The sequence below is a fragment of the Mustela nivalis genome (genome assembly GCF_964662115.1).
Source record: "Mustela nivalis genome assembly, chromosome: 18".
Classification (NCBI taxonomy): Eukaryota; Metazoa; Chordata; class Mammalia; order Carnivora; family Mustelidae; genus Mustela; species Mustela nivalis.
In genome coordinates this window covers 32,173,865-32,195,813 of record NC_139037.1, presented here as the reverse complement: position 1 = coordinate 32,195,813, position 21,949 = coordinate 32,173,865, and the positions used below count along the sequence as shown (strand labels likewise).

Here is a 21,949-nt window from a genome sequence, read left to right as displayed (position 1 = left end):
AACGTGATCCAGAGTAGGTGGTGGGGGAGGGAGATGGGGGAATGGACAAAGGGAGGAGAGAGAATCCTAAGCAGGCTCCTTACCCAGCACAGAGTCTGACGTGGGGCTTGATCTCATGACCCTGAGACCATGACCTAAGCCCAAATCAAGAGTTGGACCAGTGTTAACAGACTGAGCCACCCACCCGCCCCTAGAATAATCTTAACTGAGTTCATGTAATTAAAAAATATTACTCCTGGTTTTAAAACAAACATCTTAAATTTCCATTTATGAATTAGGTAATTTCAAATTTTGATGAAAACTGTGACAGGGCTAAATTATCACAATATTTTTAAGGAAATTTGAATTAACTGAGCAAAAATGTTAAAATATTTACACTAATTTTAAGTGTTAGCTATCATAAGCTAAACATAATTTACTGAATGCTGCAAAATCATGCCAATGTGAAATAAACCATACAATCTCAAAGAGTTGGAACATGTAATCGGAGTAGCCAAATTATCAAAACTGTACTTTTGGGTTAAATTTCAAAGTACCTACATGTGCTGGAGAGCTCAATGCCACTGCATAGTTTCATGGTTAAGTAATTTTTTACACTGTATAAATGTGGCAGTGATTATGCCAAGGTCAGAGTTAAAATGGTAAAAACCCAACAACAAAAAATTCCCCCTAAACAAACTCTTCCTCCATATCCAAAACAAATATTCAAACCCCACTATTTAATAACTAGTGATGACAGCTTAGGACACTTAAATAGAACAAAACAGGTAGACTTGGTATTATCTGAAAGCATATGAGAAGACAGACCCAAGGATCACAAGAAGTCTGGTATTAAAGTAGATGGAAGTAGCTGTGGATCCTTGTCCCTGGCCAAATCTGTAGTTAATAAGAATTTGCTAGGTCCTGCATCTTCCAGAATGTGATGAAAGCCATTCATCCACTCCTCAAGCATAATATATATACACACCAAATTGAACACAAAATTTTCCATGTAATTTTAGCTGGTTCCCCCTTAAAGGCCCATCTGTGGCTTCCATCCAGACGACCCCAGGTTAAGGACCCCGGCTATTGGTTTTCTGAAAGGCTTCCATTCCATTCAGAATTACTAAATATATATTTTGGGAAATGGGAGGCAATTGAGGAAGGACATCAGATAATTACTACTTATAAAAGGGACCACTGGGCCTCTAACCAGCAAGAGAGTACTGGATTATTCCACTGATCTCATCTGTTAAGGAAATGTGTAGATTCCACAAATCCTAATTGTCATGTGCTAGGCTTTATTGGGCTCTGGGGAAATGGCACTTGGTCATTCAAAAAGTTAAATAACCTTTGTGCATACTTTTCAGGTAATTAAAAAAAACTGAACAGCTTAATGAGCTGAATTAAATAATTAATATTACATCAGGCTATTGATTTCCCCCCCTCCAAAAAATGCAGTAATGCAGAAAACTCCGAAAAGTGAGAGTATTAGTTTGTTTCAGTTACAACAAATCTTAATAATCATTTGTGCAAAAACACGTAGGTGCACATTTCTCCTTTCTCCTGTCATCGTAAAAAAAAGATCAGAGGAAAACTATTTACTGAAAGAAAAAAAAAAACCCAACCCTGTGAAATTTTTTTTCCACTAAGCAGTAAGAAGGTCAGAAATATGCTGAAATAAACCCTTCTAGCCTAACTTTCACCAGATGAGAAGTTTGGAAAGCTTCCTTTTCTGTGAATACAAGAGAATGTAACTCAGGTTTCCAGAGTAAGTGGAATGTTATTGCATTCGAATGGATAGGAAAGATAGAATTAAATACTAGTTTTATTCATAAATCTCAACTGATTGATATGTGGATTAAAAAAAGGTAAAAAGATAATCTAACCATTTAGAATCTAGTACTTAGGTCAGATGAATACTACAAAGTTCATTTCGAAAAAATAAAGGTAAAATAGGTATTATCTAAACCAGTTAAGTTTGGGCGGTTTGATACAGAGAAAATTTTTCTTTGAAGGTCAAAATGAAAAGTATGCTGTTGAAATCAACATACACCGCAGCTACTTAAAGATGGAAAAACTTGCACTATAACATCAGGCACACACATCACCCTCTCATCCCTTACGTGTTCTTCACTTTTTAAAAAATTCCCTTCCTCTCTTTTGAAGAAAATATGCTCAACAAATATAGCCAAATTGAATTTGGGAAGCAACTGACTTTCATCAAAGAGAAGTGTAATTAAACTTTTGTTTACTATTTCTGGACAAGCCAACTTCTCCTCTGTTTGAGAGGCATGCTACACTTTAGCTGTCTAGAAACAGAAAAGGAAACTACTTTGTCACAACTTTCATTTAAGTATCAATTTTACCCATATTGGTCTGAAATGGAAAATTTGACATTTTTTCATTTTAAAGTTTGAGAATATATATTGTAGAATATATGAAATTCAAAAATTTTCTAAAATGCCCCCAAATAATAAAAAGACAGCAGACGGCTTAGTTTGTCTGGTTTTCTATCACCAAGCTCAAAAATGTTTTCTGAGATAGAAAAATACAAACATTTTGGATATTAAAATAAATTTAATTCTCTGCAAAATAAGAAGTCAATGAGAAAGCCTCCTATTACCAGATATGCAGACTTCTACCAAGACCGTATATATACAGTATCCAAGAGTTTGACTCTCAACTGAATAGTTAAGTTACTCTGGTAGGTTTTCTAATCACAACATAAGTAACTATGGTTACCTTTAGTTCTTCTATGGACTGGTAATCATTGTTCTTAATCTTTTCTTTCATGGTACTAAAATCCATTGGGTGCTTAATGATCATGGAGTAGCCGGGAGCAATAAAATCAGTCACAGGAAATGAAAAGAAAGCACTTGGGTCTTTCCTGTGAAGATACGAAAAAGGTAGTTTTATTTCTACTGCAAACAAACCTACTGGTCTGGGCACAAAAGTCAGGGGAAACATTTCAGTGCAGAAAGAATCTGTACTATGCTAACATGCTCTTCACTGCAAATTGAAGGAATGATTTTATTTTATTTTTTTAATTTACTTGACAGAGATTACAAGTCGGCAGAGAGGCAGTCAGAGAGAGAGGAGGAACAGTTTCCCTGATGAGCAGAGATCCCGATGTGGGGCTCAATCCCAGGACCCTGAGACCATGGCCCGAGCCAAAGGCAGAGGCTTAACCCACTGAGCCACCCAGGTGCCCCATGGAATGATTTTATTTTTTAAAAGACATTTTAAAATTTGACAGAGAGGGAGAGTGAGCACAGTAGGGAGAGTGGAGAGGGAGAAGCAGGCTCCCCACTGAGTAGGGAACCCTACGTGGGGGCTTAATCCTAGGACCCAGAGATGATCACCTGAGCCTAAGGCAGATGCCTAACTGAGCCACCAGGTGCCCCTGAAGGAATGGTTTTAAAGACTCATAATAACAAGGTTAAGATGTTTTACATACTAGCTGTACCCTTAAGACAAAGAATCTTTTAAAATATGCATGCTAATAAATCTGTAGCACCTCCTACATAGGGAAAAATGAAACAAAAGATCTAAGACTAACTGACCAATGTCAAGGTTTTTGGGAGATAAGCACTATGTATTTTTTTCAACCATAGGGGAAAAGATGGAAAGAATAACTATAAAGGCACACCTACAATCTTCCATACTGATTTATAACTGTAAGCTGTGGACTCCTGGTGGGCCACACAATTCACATGAGTATCTGTATTTTCTTTTTTTTTTTTTTTGAGTATCTGTATTTTCTTAATCAGTGGCTCTGACTTTTGTGTGTGTAGGGGAGTACTCAAAAAACTGCCATTAAAAAGGTCCTCATATGACCCCCAAACTTAAGAACCAGTGCTTTCTATTGTAGGCTCTCAATTCTGGCTGTGCATGAGAATCAAGAGAGGAGCTTTAAAAAAAAAATCCAGGTTTGGGGGGTGGCTCACCCTAGACCCACTACATCAGAATCTCCCGGGAAGGAGGGTCTGTCCAGGCACTGGTACTGAGTACTGGTACTGCAGTATCTGGGCTTGGTAATCCTAGTACTGACAGGGTTGAAGACCACCGTGTATGATTAGGTCATTAGATTGATTTTCTCTTCTGGAAATTTGGCAAAGCAAAGTTTTCTTACTCTACATAATCATAACAATAAAAATGGTTTAAAAAGTAGTAATAAGAGCAACTTTCAGAATGTATTTACCATATGCAGGCCCAGTGGAAGGTGCCTGATGTATTTTTTTATCAAATCCTTACAAAAACCATCAAGGTGGTGGCAGCCTCACTTAGAGATGAGGGAACTGGGGCTCAGAGGTCAATTTTTTTGTTCTAGGTCATAAATCTGATAGAAGATAGAGCTGGAATCTAAACTCAGCTGTTTGTTTTTCCTTAGCAGGATGCCTAGGCGGTGAGACTAAAAAATAAAGAATAAGCAAAAATACCCAGTCTGTCTACAGTAGTTACTATGCATAACAACACTGATCATCTCTGGAGGACTTCTTCAGAGCAAATTATCTATACCCACCCTTGAATCACACATTTTAACATAACCCTAACCAACTACACCATTTGCCAGCATTTGGGCTGAGCCGAAGGATGAGGAATCACTAATGAGCATTCAAAAAATGTGGCTCTGAGTTCTAATTCCCAAAATGTTTGGAGAAATGTCAATATCCTTGTCCTAAGAGAGACCTTTGCTTTAAAGATTTTATTTATTTATTTGAGAGAGAGAGAGAGATGTCACCAATGGGGAGAGGCAGAGGGGGAAGCAGGCTCCCACTGAGCAGGGAGCCCAATGTGGGACTCAACCCCAGGACATGATTATCATGACCTGAGGTGAAGGTAGACGCTTAACCAACTGAGCCACCCAGGCACCCCTAAGAGAGACCCTGTTAAGAGGATTTCTTTTAAGTTGACAGCATTAAGCTACATCCTGGTCTTATGTTAAAAACATAAAACTTCAAAGGGAGCCAAAACACTTCAAAATCATACAGTCTAGTAAAGTCAGAATACCTACTGTTTACCTGTTCAAATGTGGGGACAAGTAATGAATGACTTACTTAAGTGTAAAGACTGGAGATGTAATTTTCTCATTTATCCTGTTAACACCAAAAAGGGAGAGAGGCCACTACCTTCTCGTCTTAATTTCAAAGCTGGAGAGGTGGTGAATACCGAGAGCACAAGAGGCTTTAACTTACAAAATGATGTGTAATGTGTTCTGGGGTTGACAGAGGACAACCCAGTGAGAACAAAGTTCACTAAGAGAATGCATGCCCTCCACCCATGAATCCTCTGCAAATAATAGGTCTTTGAACTTAAAATTCAAATTCTGAGTAGAGACAGGTATCAAAAATATGTATTTTAATGAAGATGGAGTTTTTTCCCCCTTTTATGAACTTAACATTGGTTTAATCTAGATACTGTAATTTTTAGAGCAAAATTTTGCATGTAAGAAAGGGTCACAAATTCTCTTTAGTTTGTTTCTTCTTCCAGACTTAATAATTACTGAATATTCACAGCACTATAAGCACTGAACAAATATATAGAAGGTATTTTCATCTATTAGCGAAGTGAAAATATCTGTATTGTTTATTCCTGGTTTAAAGTTTCAACATCAGAAGTTACTTAAAAGAGAAATTTGCCATTAAGAGTATTATGTAACACTCTTCAAGTTGCCAGTTAAAACAAACCAAAGGAGAACATTTTAAAGTCAGCTTCTTAAAGTACTTTCTACTGCCAGGCAAAATATTTATCATCCACTTTAAAATCAAGTACATTTGGATTGAGGCCACAAAATGTGGCTTTAAATAATAAAAAATAGAGAAGTGGTTTGGATCCTATATTTCCCATTTTAATTTCCAAGTTATAAAAATGTTGGAAAAAACATTTACCTCTGTAATTGTCTCATCAGTTGATTCAAAGCTTCTTGAAGGGGTGTCTGTTCTACTTCTAAAGCAAAGAAGAAAGGGAAAGAGTATTTTCAAAAGGAAGATTCTAGAGAGTATTGTTTAGCTTATTTTCTCTGAGGTACCTCATATCCATCATTAACTATCTCACACAGCAATTCCATTTCTCTTACAAATATACTGAACTATGAAAATTTCAACTCAAAATTGAAGCTAATTTAAAGCTCATATGCAGTGACAGAAAAAAGAACACTTCAAAAAATTCAATTAAACAGCTTTAAAAATTTAACTTAAAAACTAAAAACCCACTTTCCCTGGCTACAACCCTTAAAATAATTTCCACCTCCTCATTCACAGAAGTTAATTCAGAGTTATTCCAACCTTCTTGTTTGGCTAAGGAGCTTGCAAGAGGCTTCTCAGGAGGCAAGTCTAATCTTACAGGGGCCTGGCACTGGAGGTCTTTTTCTGCATCATTCTCCATGCGGTCCCGATCTCGCTTCTTTTTATCCTCCTAAATTAAACAAAGGGAAATAATTTAGAGTTACTTCAGAATTAATACCATAAAAACAAATAATACTCATTTCATTGAAAAAAACAAAAAAACAAACAACAAAACCCAAAAGCAAAAAAAAAAAAAAAAAAAAAAAAAAAAAAATCCCTCAGAAAAGAGTCTTAAGAATGAAATCTTAATGTATTTTACTGCCATCTACTGGAAAAGGAGAGAATCACAGTTCAAGGGCAAGGGCGGGGGTGGGAGATAGTGCTTCTATATACCAGAAATAACCAATTAGAAAAATAATTACTATACACAAAAGATAACATACCCAGCAATAAATCTAATAAAAGATGCCCAATCCCCTTTGGGAAAAATTATTAAACATTATTGAAAATTCAGTGTAGAAAACCAGAATAAAGGAGATATACCATGTTCATGAACTGAAAGATAATCAATTCTCTCCCAAGTCATCTATAAGTAAAATGTAATGTCAGTGAAAATCTAAGACAGAATTTTTCATGAAATTTGACAAGCCAATCATAGAATTTATCTTAAGAGTGAGTCATCAGGAATAATCTACACAATTTTGAAAAAAAAAATCACAGTAAGATGTGTCATATCAGATAGTATTTGTATAAAGTGATAATAATTAAGACAATGTGATCTGACAGACAAACAGACTAACATACAGAGTCCAGAAACAGACTTGTGCACATAGAAAAGTCTTATTATATCAGGGGTGGCATCAAAAATCAGTAACAAAAGGGTAGTGCTGGGATAACTGGATATCTACATGAAAAAGAAAATAAAATCAAATCTCTCCTTCATGTCATACACAAAAGGAAATTTCAAGTAGACTAAGGACTTAAATGTACAAAGCAAAGCTTTAAAACTTCAGATAAATATAAGGAATCTTCATGACCCAAGAGTAGGGAAAGATTTTCTTACCCAGAAGCAAAGCCAAAACACTAGCTATTAACTGAGATAAAGTACTTCTAACACAAAAATCTCATATAAAGTATTAGCAAAAATTACAAAGAGCATTTATTCAGGTAAAATTCAGGTAAAAAGGAAAATGGGTAGAAAATGGGTAAAGGATATCACAGGTAATTCCCACAAGAAACCTGAAATTAAAAAGTATGAAAACAAGCTCAAGCTCCCGAGAACTCTGGGAATTATAATATTAAAAAATAGAATGTATTTCATATCTCTGATTGACAAAAATTAAAATGCCTGAAAATGTCAAATCTTGATGAAAATGTAGAGAAATTGGGCTCTCCTACCTTATAGATGGGTGAGTAAATAGGTATAATCACTAGAACAATGAACAATGTCTAGTAAAGCTGATGACGCCTTTCCCCTACTACTCAGCTATTCTATTCTTGGGCATATACCCTAAAGAAACTTCCTTTCACACAGTATACATGAAGGATAGGTATAAGAATACTTACTGCCACACTCTGAAATAGTAAAAAATTATGAACAATCCAGTATCTACCAAAAGGAAAATGGATTAATATATTATGAATATTTAGACAGCAGGCAAAATTAATAGGCTAAAGTTACACTGTATCAAAATGTATGTTAAGAAATATAATTTCTAGGGGCGCCTGGGTGGCTCAGTGGGTTAAGCATCTGCCTTTGGCCCAGGTCATGATCTCAGGATCCTGGGATCGAGTCCCGCATCAGGCTCTCTGTTCAGCAGTGAGCCTGCTTCCCCCTCTCTCTGCCTGCCTCTCTGCCTACTTGTGATCTCTCTCTCTCTGTCAAATGAATGAATAAAATCTTAAAAAAAAAATATATATATAATTTCTAGAGACAAAAGTTGAGAATAAGTGTTACTAGTTTTGTAGTTTGAAAACACATATATGTATATTATTCACAGATCTATGTAGAAGTAGTAAAATTACAAAAACAAGTATGCAAGCGATGCACATGAAACTCATGAAAATGGTTCACTCTAGTGCAAGGGAGAGAGGAATGAGATTCTAGAATACACAAAAGGCTTCAACTGGATCTATACTCTAATTTCTTTTTTTTTAAATTAATTTATTTATTTTCAGAAAAACAGTATTCATTATTTTTATACTCTAATTTCTTAAAACAAAAACCAAAACCCCAAAACCAAAAACATCAAGCAAAAGGTACAATGCTGAAATCTGCTAAAGCTGGGTGGCTGGTATCCAGGTAGCAGTTTTATCATTTTTTTAAAATTAAATTTCTAGTAAAATTGTCCAAAAATGTCATTTTATGCCTCTGAGAATCAAGATTCTCCACAGGATCTTATCAACTCCAAAACTACTTTCTTGGCTTATGTCCTCATTTTTGTCCTAGTATCTAGGGCAGTGGTTCTCAAAGTGTGCTCCATGACCAGCACCATCAGCTGGGAAATTGCTAGAAGTGTAAATTCTGAGTTACAGTTAGGTTTTCAAGCTTCAGTGCACATCAGAATCACCTAAAGAGTTTGCTGAAACCTTAATATCTTGGCCCTGTCTCCAGAAATGCCCATCCAGTAGGTCTAAGGTAGAGCCTATGAGTATTACCAACACATTTTCAGGCCATTAGGGTGTTGCTGCTATAAAAATCACACTGAGTATCACGGACACAGGGCTTCCCTTCTAAGGGTCCAAAGCATCTAATACAGAATGTATAACTGTCTTAAAAGCTCCAGAGGAGGGGCGCCTGGGTGGTTCAGTGGGTTAGGCCGTTGCCTTCGGCTCGGGTCGTGATCTCAGGGTCCTGGGATCGAGTCCCGCATCGGGCTCTCTGCTCAGCAGGGAGCCTGCTTCCCCCTCTCTCTCTGCCTGCCTCTCTGCCTACTTGTGATCTCTCTCTGTCAGATAAATAAATAAAATCTTAAAAAAAAAAAAAAAAAGCTCCAGAGGAAAATGCTATAAACTGCACTCATCATGCCCTTGACCTCAGTTACTATCAAGCTGACTGGTGTCTGTTTTTTATGGCTTTGTGACAGACTCTGGAGGAGCAAATCTTGACGTTGGAAAGTTTGTATCTTTTGCCCAGAAAACCTGGCATGAATCTTTTGTAGGCTGGAAGGTTTCCACCTGTTCAATGGAAAAAGACCCCCTAGAGATTCAGATTCCTTCCTAGTGACCCCCTAGAGATTCAGATTCCTTCCTAGTAAACGTAAATTGTGGAGTGAGGACAGGAAGGCAAAGCACTCTCCTAGGTGGAAAGAACTAGGACCATAGTGATAGGAATCTAGAGCAGGGGTTGGCAAACTTTTCTGGTAAATGGTCAGATAGTATATAATTTAGTTTTGTGGTCCATAAGGTCTGTCACAACTACTAACCTTTGCCGTTGGCGTGAAAGCAGCCACAGACAATACATAATGAATGAGTGTGGCTGTGTTCCAATAAAACTCTATTTATAAAACCAGGTGGCACCGGCCATGATTGCTGATGGTCTATGGGCTCAAGTTCTAGCCCTGGCTTCATCCTTAACACACTCTGTGACTTTCTTAGGCAACTCCTTTTATCATGAGGCCTCTTCATCATCCATAAGATAGAGATTTAACTGCTGATTTTATTTATCCTAGAATTTCAGTGAGATGGTGAAATGAGGTCAAGTAAGAGAAAAGTTGAAAAAAGTACCAAAGGAAGGTACTACCTGATAACTTTATCTTGTCAGCATGATCTACAGTAACCACCTTATTTTCAATGACAAGAGAATATAGTCTTCTGGGCTAGGGTCCAAAAGAGAAAGAGCATATAAAAACCTATATGGGAAACTACCCTAAACTGAATGGAGATACTGTAATGTGTTACTGGCAGATTGGGAATTAGGAGACCTGGCATCTAGTTTACCAGAATGGGATCTTGAACAGGTTACCCCACTCACTCACTCTGTTTCATTTACAAGACGCTTTGAGCTCTACAATTCCCTCTCCACTTAAAATTCTGATTTCAACCTTCTTATTTTCTTCATGATTCAGAATATAGTATAGAATCTTCCTGCGAATGTCCCTTACTAAAGGTTACAGAGATGTAAAACCAAACGTTAACACAGTTATGCTCAATAGTTAGTGCATTCTGCCAGTTACATGTACAGAATGAAACAAAAATACTAGAGCCATTTAACTCAGGTAGCCAAGGAAGAGGGTTTAGTTACAGTTTATAAATGGGTTTGCCACTTATTAGCTATCAGATTGTAGATAGACTATGTAATTTGGGGGGACTAATTTTCTTATCTCTAACATACACAAAAGGGGCACCTGAGTGGCTCCATCGATTACGTGGTCTGCCTTTGGCTCAGGTTATAAGCTCAGGGTCCTAGGATTGAGCCTAGCCTTGCTTCTGGCTCCCTGCACTGTGCAAAGTTGGCTTCTCCCTCTGCCCCTCCCCTGGCTTGTGCTCCCTCTTTCTCTTAAATAAATGAAATCGTAAAAAAAAAAAAAAAAAAAATATATATATATATATATATATATATATATACACACACACACACACACACACAATAGTACCTCAGAAGATTGTTTCGAGGATGAAATAAGACAGTGTATGTGGAATTCCAGTGAAGTACTCACTCACAGTGTTCACTCATTCATTCATGTATTCAGCAAATAAATGAGGTTCTACTGTGTGGATACACACTGGTGGATAAAACACACACAGCCCTGCCCTTAGGCAGCCGAGAACATTAACAACAGAGACACACATTAAACAACTCATTAAAAAAACCCAAACAGATTTCATGGGGAGAGTAACTGTTGGGTGAATCTAATTTAGACTGGACAAGTGTGGGAAGGCTTCTATAAGGAAGTAACATCTGAGCTGAGATCTGAAGGACAGAATTTAGCCAGCCGGCAGGGGAGTGGGGGCTGGAAAGAGCATTCCAGACAGAGGAAGTATCCTCTGTGCAAGAAGGTCCAGGCAGTAGACGAACCATGGCTTTCTGTTAACTACAAACACACTGGACTTAATTTCAGACTCTAATTTATTCACAACTCAACAGCAAGTTATTCCTTTGTGAATGACACTTTTGAAGCAAATCTCTATTCATATATGATTCCAACACTCACTGTACTATGTTACAAACACATCTGTCTGTCTCTGTCGCTGGAGTTCCTCGTGGGTAAGGTCCCCTGTTATTTTCAGCTCTGTACCCCCAAGCTCAACAATGCCTAACACATAATACTTGCAGAATTACAGGAAACAGCATGAAAAGAGAAAGTGAAATATGCAAATTAACAGCTGAAGTCCTTAGTTTTAACGACTGTCCTCCAGGTTGACTACTTTTGGAGATCTAGATATAGATAGAGATCTCTAATTATATTCAAATAATGCGTCCAGTGTGCAAAATAATTCCAGAACTTCCCTGTAACAGGTGATTTTAGAATGTAATTGAAAAATCAGTCTTACTACTTTGCAGTGATGCCTCATTCCAGCAAAAGAGCATCAACAGATTGAAAAGAGCATCTGCTGCACAATTTAGTAGTTAGGTCTCCTTTGTCTTCCCCCAGCTTCCCAAGACAAAATGAGAAACACTTTCCTCAGGACTCCCAGAACACTTTATTTATACCTCTGCTAGAATTTACACCAGGCCATGAAGTTTATCTATCCCAGTTGCTTTCCCAGTCCAACTCTGAGCTCCTCCTATATGGCAGGAACTGTATCTTATTAATCTTCCTCATTTGAATCTAGTACAAAGTCTGGCACACGTCTTTCCAGTAAATGTCCTCTGAATAAATAAATGAATAAATAGCCTTGCCATCAGAGAAGCAACACTACTCTTATGCTTTTAGAGTCCTTCCTTCTGTAGTGGCACAGCTGGCTCATTTGGAAGTGTGACTCTTGATCTCAGGATCATGGCTTCAAGCCCCACATTGGTACAGAGATTACCACACACACACAAAAAAACCCATAAATAAACTTTAGGGGCACCTGGCTGGCTCATTTGGTAGAGCATGTGATTCCTGACCTCAGGGTTGTGAGTTCAAGCTCCATGCTGGGTGCAGAGATTACAAAAAAAAAAAAAAAAAAAAAGAAAAAGAAAAAAGGTTAAACACAAACACAACAAAAAGAGGATAGCTTCAGGAGGAAACCAGAGTGGGAGGATTTTCTGCCATGAGATCCTGGGTGTGGCAGATGTCACACCAAACAAATCAACGAATTGTTTTTTTTTTTTTTTAAAGGAGAGAGAGAATTTTTTTTTTTAAAGATTTTATTTATTTATTTGACGGAGATCACAGGTAGGTAGAGAGACTGGCAGAGAGAGAGAGAGAGAGCGGGAAGCAGGCTCCCTGCTGAGCAGAAAGCCCCATGTGGGACTCGATCCCAGGACCCTGAGATCATGACCTGAGCCGAAGGCAGCAGCTTAACCCACTGAGCCACCCAGGCGCCCCCAAATCAACGAATTGTTTTGACCGAATTTTCATTCTGTTTAATTACATTCATTTCTTCTCTCCGGTTTTCGAGCTATCTCATCCTCTATGCCCCAGCTCAGTAATACAATGAGATACTAATAGGGCCTATCCCACATCTGTTATTTTTAAGAAGACAGTAAACATGATGGCATACAATAAACACTCAAATGTTGGTTTTCAGTACGTATCCCCCTTGGAATCTAGTTTAGTGCTTTAATAAAATAGGTGCTTATTGGAATTTATTATATGATGGCTTCAAATTCTCATTAAAAGTTTTAACCTCAGCTTTATAAATATTCTCTATATGTTAATGCTTATGAGTTAAATTTTTTTTTTTTAAAGATTTTATTTATTTATTTGTCAGAGAGCGAGCGAGTGAGAGCGAGCACAGGCAGACAGAGTGGAAGGCAGAGTCAGAGGGAGAAGCAGGCTCCCCGCGGAGCAAGGAGCCCAATGTGGGACTCGATCCCAGGACGCTGGGATCATGACCTGAGCCGAAGGCAGCTGCTTAACCAACTGAGCCACCCAGGCGTCCCATGATTTAAAATTTTTTAAAAATCTCTCATTTTATCCTGCCAAGATCTCTAGCAAAGGGACTAGTCTAACATCTTTGGCATTGAAACCTGAAGCTGACTTGCAAAACTGTTAAGACAGAATTTGGGTTACGATTATGTTTTTCAGGAACACGGGTCTGACTTTCAATAAAGGAATTCAGAGCTCTCATCTGAGCTCTTTCATTAGAAAACCTTCTAGGTAGTTCTCCTTACACCCAGCCTCTGCTCTTCAATAGCTGCTAGAAGCTGCTAACAGATTAACATTACTAAGGCACTCAACTTTTATCATTCTTCCACTCAGAAAGTCTCTGACCGCTTAGGGTCAACATATTCAAGTTCAAACTTCTTCCTCTGACACCTCACCCGCGGTTCAGGTCTCATCCCTTACCCCCCTTCCTTTATTCTGTGCTTAAAAAGAAAACTCCTTTCAATCCCTTATATACACCCTCATACTGGCCCAGCTCCCTGCTACCGTTCTCAGCCCTCGCTGGTATGCAGCATCCTAACCTCCGCTTCTCTCTGCAGCGCCGTGGCGTTCTCTTCAGGCATTGCTTCTAAAATCAGTGCGCAGGTGAAAACTGGGTCGTCAGATTACCTTTGAAAATCTCTACAGTAGCCAATAAAGGGCCATACTTATGGCCGTACACACAGGATCCTTCACATTTAATTGTACAAGATGAAAAGAACCTATGTTACAAATATAGCTCAGAGTATAGTTGATCCCATGTTGCCTGAACCATGCAGTGTAACATCACGATGTTCTAACTTCTAAAGACCAGCTCAAACGCGGCCACCTGAGCAAAGTCTTCTGTGATTCTCCCCAACCAGCCCCAGTACCTCTCCAGAGCCTCTTGGAGCTAGAACTCTCTGCCTCTGTTAGGACACAAATTTTAACCTCCCACTCCTACAAAGGGAGTGGAGGGCGTTGTCCACTCTAACAACTCTTTTCATGTTAATGACCTCCTGAGTGCAGGATTTGAGTTCTTGTTCTGGCACTGTGTGACTATGAGCAACTTACTAACTTCTCTGAGCCTTAGTCTTCTCACCTGTGAAAGAGCAGACGGACGGTATGATCTTTTACTTTTGGATATGTATCTGAAAGAACAGATTCCTGGAGAGATACTTATATGACCATGTTAACAGCAGCAATATTTATCATAGCCAAGAGGTAGAAGCAAACCAGGTGTCTACTGATGATGAACGGATAAACAAAACATGGTATATTCATACAACCCAGTATCATTCAGCCTTAAAAAGGAGGGAAATTCTAACACCTGCCACAACATGGATGAACCTCCAGGAGAGTATACGAAGTAAAACGAGCCAGTCACAAAAAGACAAATACTGTGTGATTCCACTTCTATGAGACACCCAGAGTAGTCACACTCATAGAGAAAGCAGAATGGTGGAGGGTGGGGGATATGGAGAGTTGTTGAATAGGTATAAAAAAGTTCTGGAAATTGGATGTGTAACAATGTAAGTATACTCAACAGTACTGAACAGAACGCTTAAAGATAGTTAAGATGGTAAAGCCTATTCTAACTGTATTTTACCACCATTTTAAAAGAAGAGATGGTAATGCCAGCTTCATAGATTATGGTCAAGAGTAAGGGGAGATAACATATATTACACAGTAAACGCAGGGCCCAGCCTGTAATATGTATGTGTTCTGTGTACAGTATTCATACAGTTTTTTTTAGTAATCAGGTATGTATGTTATGTGTGAATGGTTGTTATTTCACTTAAAATGGTTTTGTAAACACTTTTGTAGTTTTTAAAAATCACGGCCAACACAGAATTTTACTTACTGCCGCTCAGTTTTACTTCACTGCCCTTTTGTGCCTATATTACTAGGCCAAATGATGTGAGCATTTTTCATCAGCTGTTATTTTGTTATATGATGTGGAAATAAATAACTTGAAAATGTAAAGCTGGACCTTTAGGAAAGGGTCATGTTATAGATAGTAAGAATTATGCCAGCACACAAATTCCTTTGCAATCACTCAGCATTCAAACGCTCAGGGGAAAAAAAGAACATAACACACTTTCATAGGGGTGGTGTTTAAATGATGACCTGATTAAAACGAAAGTATACACACCCACACACATATAGTACTCGTAATGCTCTGGTTGGTATTAAATGTTACCACTCTACATAGAGAAATACAGATACTAATGTATCTGGGCATTTTAAACTAATAAAACCAGGGCCTTCCATACTCAAGAGAAGAGTATCGCTTAACTCAAACACTTCTGAAAAATTATAGCGCTTTACGTTTTATGTGTGTGCCTCCCCAAATCTTCCAAAAGTAACAGATCCTCCATCCCCTTCCCCAACTAGAAGACACTTCCCAGCCTCCCTAGCAGCTAGGATGGCCATGTGGTTAAGTAAGTTGTGTGTGATGAAATATAAGCAGAAGTTACATATGCCTTTCAGAAAAGGGAAAGGGCATGCTTTATCTTTTCCCTGCATTCTTCCTCCTGCTGCGTGGTACTGACAGAAACATCACTCCTCCCTCAGAACCACACATCCCCTAGCCGCTCCGAGGCCCATGGGTGTCATACAGCTGATTCTCTCCAAGAAGAGACCGGAGACAACTGCTGTTCCTAGAACTCCCTGGAGATCCAGAACATAGCTCAGAGAGAAGTGTCCTTCTGAAGCCTCCCTACCTAGACAACACTATCAAAAGAACACATCTCCCCATCCCCAGTCTGGCCTGCAAAAAAACAGATAACCCAAACAGCCTCTACAGAACCAATGACATCTCAGATAATGTCCCCTGGTCCCTGGCCCTGAATCCTGGGGAAATGGAACCTAGCATAAATTCACTGCACTTCTTTGAGTTTCAATTTTACCTTTTATAAAATGGAAACTAATCTACCTGTCCTATTCTGCAGGGTGTTCAGTCCAAGTAAGACTATGGATGCAAAAGCATTTTAATTTACAACAGAATCAAAATATAATGAAGGCTAATGACATTTAGAGCTACAGTCAAGAAAGACCAGAGTGGCTAGAACAGATGGAGAGAATTCCAGGAACTTACCCTGAAGATATCCTTATAAAATTAAATAGAGATTTGTGTCCATGAGACTCACTGCAGCTTTATTTATAGCATTTAGACATAATATAAAATAAAATAAGGTACATCAATATAACCAAATACTATGTAGTTAATAAAAAGAATGAGGTTAGTGATAAAAGAAAGAAAGAACACAAGCATATCAGCTGGTGTTATGGTGCCAGGACTAAAATTGGAAGTGGTTAAAAGGGATGACCTCACCTCCCAGTTCAATGAGATGAACAAAGTAGAGAAGAGACTACAGGGGATCAAAGTCGCCCACACACCTGGGAGATGAGAGGCAAGTGGAGGAGTGAGCAGATCACAGATAGCAAGCTACCACCTCCGTGCAGAAGTGGCCACCTAGGAGAAGAGTTCAAATCCCAGCAACCTGGAAAAGCTCAAACCTGGAGCCACCAGGAACCAGAAAATCTCCAGACCGGATGCCAGTCAGGAGTGGGGAGAGATGCTGGACTGAAAACAAGCAGCGGCTGGGAGGACCTTCAGTTTCCTTCCCTGGTTGGCCCCTGAAATACCAGCAGTCAGGTAATAACCTTGTTTCAGGAGGGATTTTTCTCTGGAGAACAGACACCTGGGGGATCCACCAAAATGATCGGGTCTCTGTTTAGTGACTCTCCAGCTGACAAACTGTTTAGACACAGAGTATTTCATCAGGCTGTTGTGTGGCACATGGAGATAGAGACAGACCAGGAAGGTTCAACAGGTAACAGATAAGAGATGAGGTTAATGTAAAAAGAGGAGACCAAGAAAATAAACTGAAGAACTCGAGGGGAAATAAGAGACAAAGCAGGGAGCAAAAGAAAACAGGAAAAAAAAAAGGCAACAAATCCATCAATTAGTATCCTCAGGGAAAAACAAGAACAGGGTGCTATTAAACAAGGATAATGAGGGGAACGTGAGTAGCTCAGTGGGTTACAGCCTCTCCCTTCGGCTCAGATCATGAACCCAGGGTGCTGGGATCGAGCCCTGTTTCCCCCCCTCTCTCTGCCTACTTGTGATCTCTGTCAAATAAATAAATAAAATCTTAAAAAACAAAACAAGGACAAGGAGAGAAGAAGATGCTTTCAAAATTCTAGGAGACAGAACTTTTACTCTGGAATTCCACGCTGAGCGGAACTATCAAGCTATAGGAGCAGACTATATTAGGGTAGACTAAAGATGTTCAATCACATAAGGTCTTAGAAAAACCTACCTCCTATGAATGCTTTCTTAGAAGTTCATAGAATTAAGATTCCACCAGAAAAAGGGAGTAAATATAACATGGGATCCAGGAAAGAGGCAAAGGAAGGTCCCAGAAGGCCTAGAGAACAAATAATCCAGACTAGAGCAGGAGGTCACAGAGGGCTACAAGATGGATGTTTCAAGAGGAGGGCAACTGTTTGGCCATGTGAAAAACAGAAATCAGATGGGTTTTATAAATCTGTCAAGAGTTTGGGAAGAGGGGTGCCTGCGTGGCTCAGTGGGTTAAGCCTCTGCCTTTGGCTCAGATCATGATCTCAGGGTCCTGGGATCCAGGCGCACTGGGCTCTCTACTCAGCAGGGAGCCTGCTCCCCCTGCCCTCTCTGCCTGCCTCTCTGCCTACTTGTGATCCCTCTCTCTCTGTCAAATAAATAAATAAAATCTTAAACAAAAAAGTTTGGGAAGAATTGGTACATGATAACCAAACCAATGAAGTAATTAACGAGGGACCAAGACCAGATCTGTATTTATTTTTCGTGCCATAAGTGAACAATAATTAAACAGTGAATACTGATTTAACCAACAACTATGGTGTACCTACACTGGGAGAACAGAGGAAGAGAAACTGGGGACAGGAAGCGGTATTAGAACGCTAATTTAAATTCTCATTTTCTATAACAGATCTGTAAAAGATGTAAACCGATAAATCAGGAAATACCATAAACCTACATTTAAAAAAGAAGACAGATATCCCAAAAAACTCTGAAAAGTTTGGGAAGTAAAACTCTAGGCTGGGGTAGGAGACTGCTTTTGTGTTAAAAGCCTTGAAGTATTCTTAATTTTTTAAAAATATGTTCAAGAACAACTTTACAAATAACAAAAAATAATTAAAAAAAAAAAGAGAGAGAGACTATGTGAGGGACTAAGGTAAGGAAAATTTATTGCCCTCCTTTTATTCATTTCTATATTGCTTGAATTTCTTAAATCATATGCATATAGCATATGGAAGAAAACATTAGATAGTTCTATACACTGACACAGCCTAGCCAAGGCAACTAAAAATTGAGGCCAAAAAATAACAGATTTACGAAATTCTAAAGAGTCTCTAAGATTTAGTGACTTCCCATGTGTTTAATCACATGGAATAGAACATTGCTGGTACATATAAACAAGAAAAATTACAAAGCTAATTTATGGAAATCTATTCTCAAGACCTAGTAATGGATTTAGTAAGTCACTCAGGAACAGGTTAAATCTGGGAAGTGCAGAAGTCTAGGACAATTCCAGATATGTGTATGATCATCCATGAAAGTTAATTATTATTATTTTGCCCCGCTTATGAACCAACAGCACCTACTCCCCCCTCCTTTTTCCTATTAACTGCAAATGGTTAAGAAAATGCTTATTTTTATCACTGGTGTGTCATATCCCTTATAGGTCTCTAATCGTATTTTCTCTTCAACAGACTCCAGCTTTAAGATCAAAACTGCTCATTATATATCTGGCATTATAGAATTTACTTCAGAACAAAATATGAACCCCAAAAGATCCCGTTCACTTCTGAACTGAATTTTTTTTAAAAAAGATTTTATTTATTTGACAAACATATCACAAGTAGGCAGAGAGGCAGGCAGCCAGAGAGGAAGGGAAGCAGGGTCCCGCTGAGCAGAGAGCCAGAGATCCATCCATGTAGGGCTCCACGGCTCGATCCCAGGACTCCGGGATCATGACCTGAGCCCAAAGCAGAGGCTTTAACCCACTGAGCCACCCAGGGGCCCCTGACTTGATGATTTTTGACAAAGTTCCAACACTGAGGCTTTTCTGAGCATAACTTTTACCTTCCCTGGGTGGAGAAAATTCTCTGACACTGCTCCTGAAGTTCAGGACTTAGCTGCTCGCTGACCGGCTGTGAGAGTAACTAAGTATAATTAAATCGAGAGTTGCTGAAACTCACAGGGGCTTCGTGTTTCTGTGCTGCCCTGCCCCGCCTCCAAACAAGGCAGATTTTACAGGCGTTTTAGCGTCTCGTTAGACACAAAGAGAAGTAAGGCAGCCAGCGGGCGGCGGGAACTCTTGAAAAGGGGTACCCCCAGCAACACGGAAGCCATGCAACGACATTTACCTTTACTCGTCTCCGTTTTCTCCCCTTTTCTTCCCCTGGAAGCTGCTTCTCTCCTTTCTTTCGCTTTTTCCGCTTTCTGTCCTTGTGTTTATCATGATCATTTTTGTCTTCGAAGAGGCTTGAGTCGTGCCCTGAGCTGCCCGTGGAGAGCTCGGTGACCTCGTTCCCTCCCACTTTGAGGACCAGCTTCAAGGGCTTCTCTACATACTCTTAAACAAAAGGAGAGAGCCTGGATTACCAGCGGACGCGCGGGGCAGCGTCCTGAATGCAGAGGCAGCGTGGGCGGAGGGAGAAGGGGCGCCACCGCCGCGGCGGCTGTGGGCACGCAGTGGGCGCCCCGCGAAGCACCTGTTGACTGACGGACACTTGCCCCGAGGGTGTCCCGAACGCTGCGGGCCTCTGGGCGCCGTCTCACACCTCCCGGCAAGAGCCCCGCCGGGGACCAGGGGTCTGGGGTTCGAATGCGGCCCCCCGCCTGGGGTCTGCGCGGCCTCCCGCGGGCCGCGCCCCCTTCGCGGGTCCCGGCCTGCCCGTGGGAGGTGCGGCCCCCCGGCCCGCCTCCGGAGCTCGAGAGTGGTCTCGAAGGAGCGAGGGATCCTCCTCCCTCCCCCACCGCTCCCAAGCCCGGGGCAGCCGCGGGCCCGCCGCTCCCGCACCGCAGCCCACTCCTCACCCTCATAGAGGTGTTTGTCCGACTTGTGCTTCTTGTGCTTCTTGCCCATATCCGACCGGGCCCCGGTGCCCGCCCCCCGCGCCAGGCCCAGGCCGTGCGGCGCCGCTTCCGGTCCGGGCCAGGCAAGCGGAGGGCGGGAGCGGGGCCCGCGAGACCCCGCGCCGCGAGGCAGGGGGACGGCGTGCGCCGGGCGGCGCGAGGCCCCTCACGAGAAGACGGCGCGCGAGACCCGGCCGTAGCCCGAGAGCGGCGGCGGGGCTGCGAGCGGCCGGCGCGGAGGCGGGAGAGAGGGCCCGCCGCGCGCGCTGGGTGCGGCCGGCTGCCCGTGGCGGCCCCTGGCGGCTGGAGGTAGCTCTGCAACCCACGGGTCGGGGGCGGAGTCCGAATTGGGGGGCGGAGACCGGGCTGGGGGCGGGGTTCACTGCTCAGAATCTCCTGCCTCTCTCCTCTCCTCTCTCTTCCTTCCTCACCTTTCTTTCCCTCTTCTACCTTCTCTTCCTCCCTTCCTCTCTTTCTTCCCTCCCTCCTTCTCTCCTTTTTAATGTCTCTGTCGATCTAATTGTCCGTCTCCGTCTCTCCTTCCCTTCCTCTCTCTGTCTCTGTCTCATTGTCTCTCTCTGTCTCTCCCATCCTCTCTCTAACTCTGTTTCTGTCTGTCCGCCAGTCTTTCCATCTCTCCCTCCCGTCCTCTCTGTTCCTTTCTCTTTCCTCCCTGCCTCTTTCCTCCCTTCTCTCTCTTTCTCTCTCTTTCTCCCTTCCCTCCCTCTTCCTACCACTCTTCTTTTTCTATCATCCTTCCCTCTTCCCCGACTCCACACTTCTACCCCTGTCCCCCTTGTTTCTGTCTTCCCTTTGACAATATTTATTGAACCTTGTACTAGATGCCGGATCCCACAAATCCAGCACATGGGTAACTAGAAGGATTCTAATCTTAAGAACAAAATAAAACAAAAACCCTTATGTGCTGGGTCTGTAACTAAAACTGTAACTAAACTAACTAAAACAACATAAAAAATGTGAAACCGAGTGTTTTTTGGTAAAACTCATATATGGAAATAAACATTGACGTCTGGATGAAAAGGTTCTGGTAGAGTGAAAGTGGACTGTTTTAGTTTTAGTTTTATGCTTCTCCCTATTGTTTGAAAATTTTTTCATGTACATGTTAACTTATTAAAAGCTTTTATTTATTTAACTTTTTAAAAGATTTTATTTATTTATTTTACAGATAGAGATCACAAGTAGGCAGAGAGGCAAGCAGAGAAAGAGGAAGGGAAGCAGGCTCCCCGCTGAGCAGAGAGCCCAATGCGGAGCTTGATCCCAGGACCCTGGGATCATAACCTGAGCTGAAGGCAGAGGCTTTAACCTACTGAGCCACCCAGGCGCTCCTAAAAGCTTTTATTTATTTATCTATTTATTTAGAGAGAGCAGGAGCGGGGGGGGGGGGGCGGTGAAGAGAGAGGAAGACAGAGAATCTTAAACAGGCTCCATGTTTAGTGTGGAGCCCAACATGGGACTCCCCCTCAGGACCCTGAGATCATGATCTGAGCTGAAATCAAGAATAAGTTCTTAACTGACTG

General features: G+C 40.8%; 1 protein-coding gene across 4 annotated transcripts in view; it reads right to left on the bottom strand.

The window, feature by feature from the left end:
- BRD7 (bromodomain containing 7) overlaps window positions 1-20,716 on the bottom strand; it is a 35,118-nt gene extending 14,402 nt beyond the window's left edge. For all 4 annotated transcript variants that reach the window (XM_082711292.1, XM_082711294.1, XM_082711293.1 and 1 more), the window contains exons 1-5: window positions 20,373-20,716; window positions 19,700-19,908; window positions 6,267-6,396; window positions 5,871-5,928; window positions 2,725-2,869 (exon numbers count right to left, since the gene is read on the bottom strand). In XM_082711292.1, coding sequence (XP_082567418.1) covers window positions 2,725-2,869; window positions 5,871-5,928; window positions 6,267-6,396; window positions 19,700-19,908; window positions 20,373-20,421 — 591 coding nt within the window. In that variant the 5' untranslated portion in view covers window positions 20,422-20,716. The remainder of the gene's footprint in view (window positions 1-2,724; window positions 2,870-5,870; window positions 5,929-6,266; window positions 6,397-19,699; window positions 19,909-20,372) is intronic.
- Window positions 20,717-21,949: the final 1,233 nt, after the last annotated feature.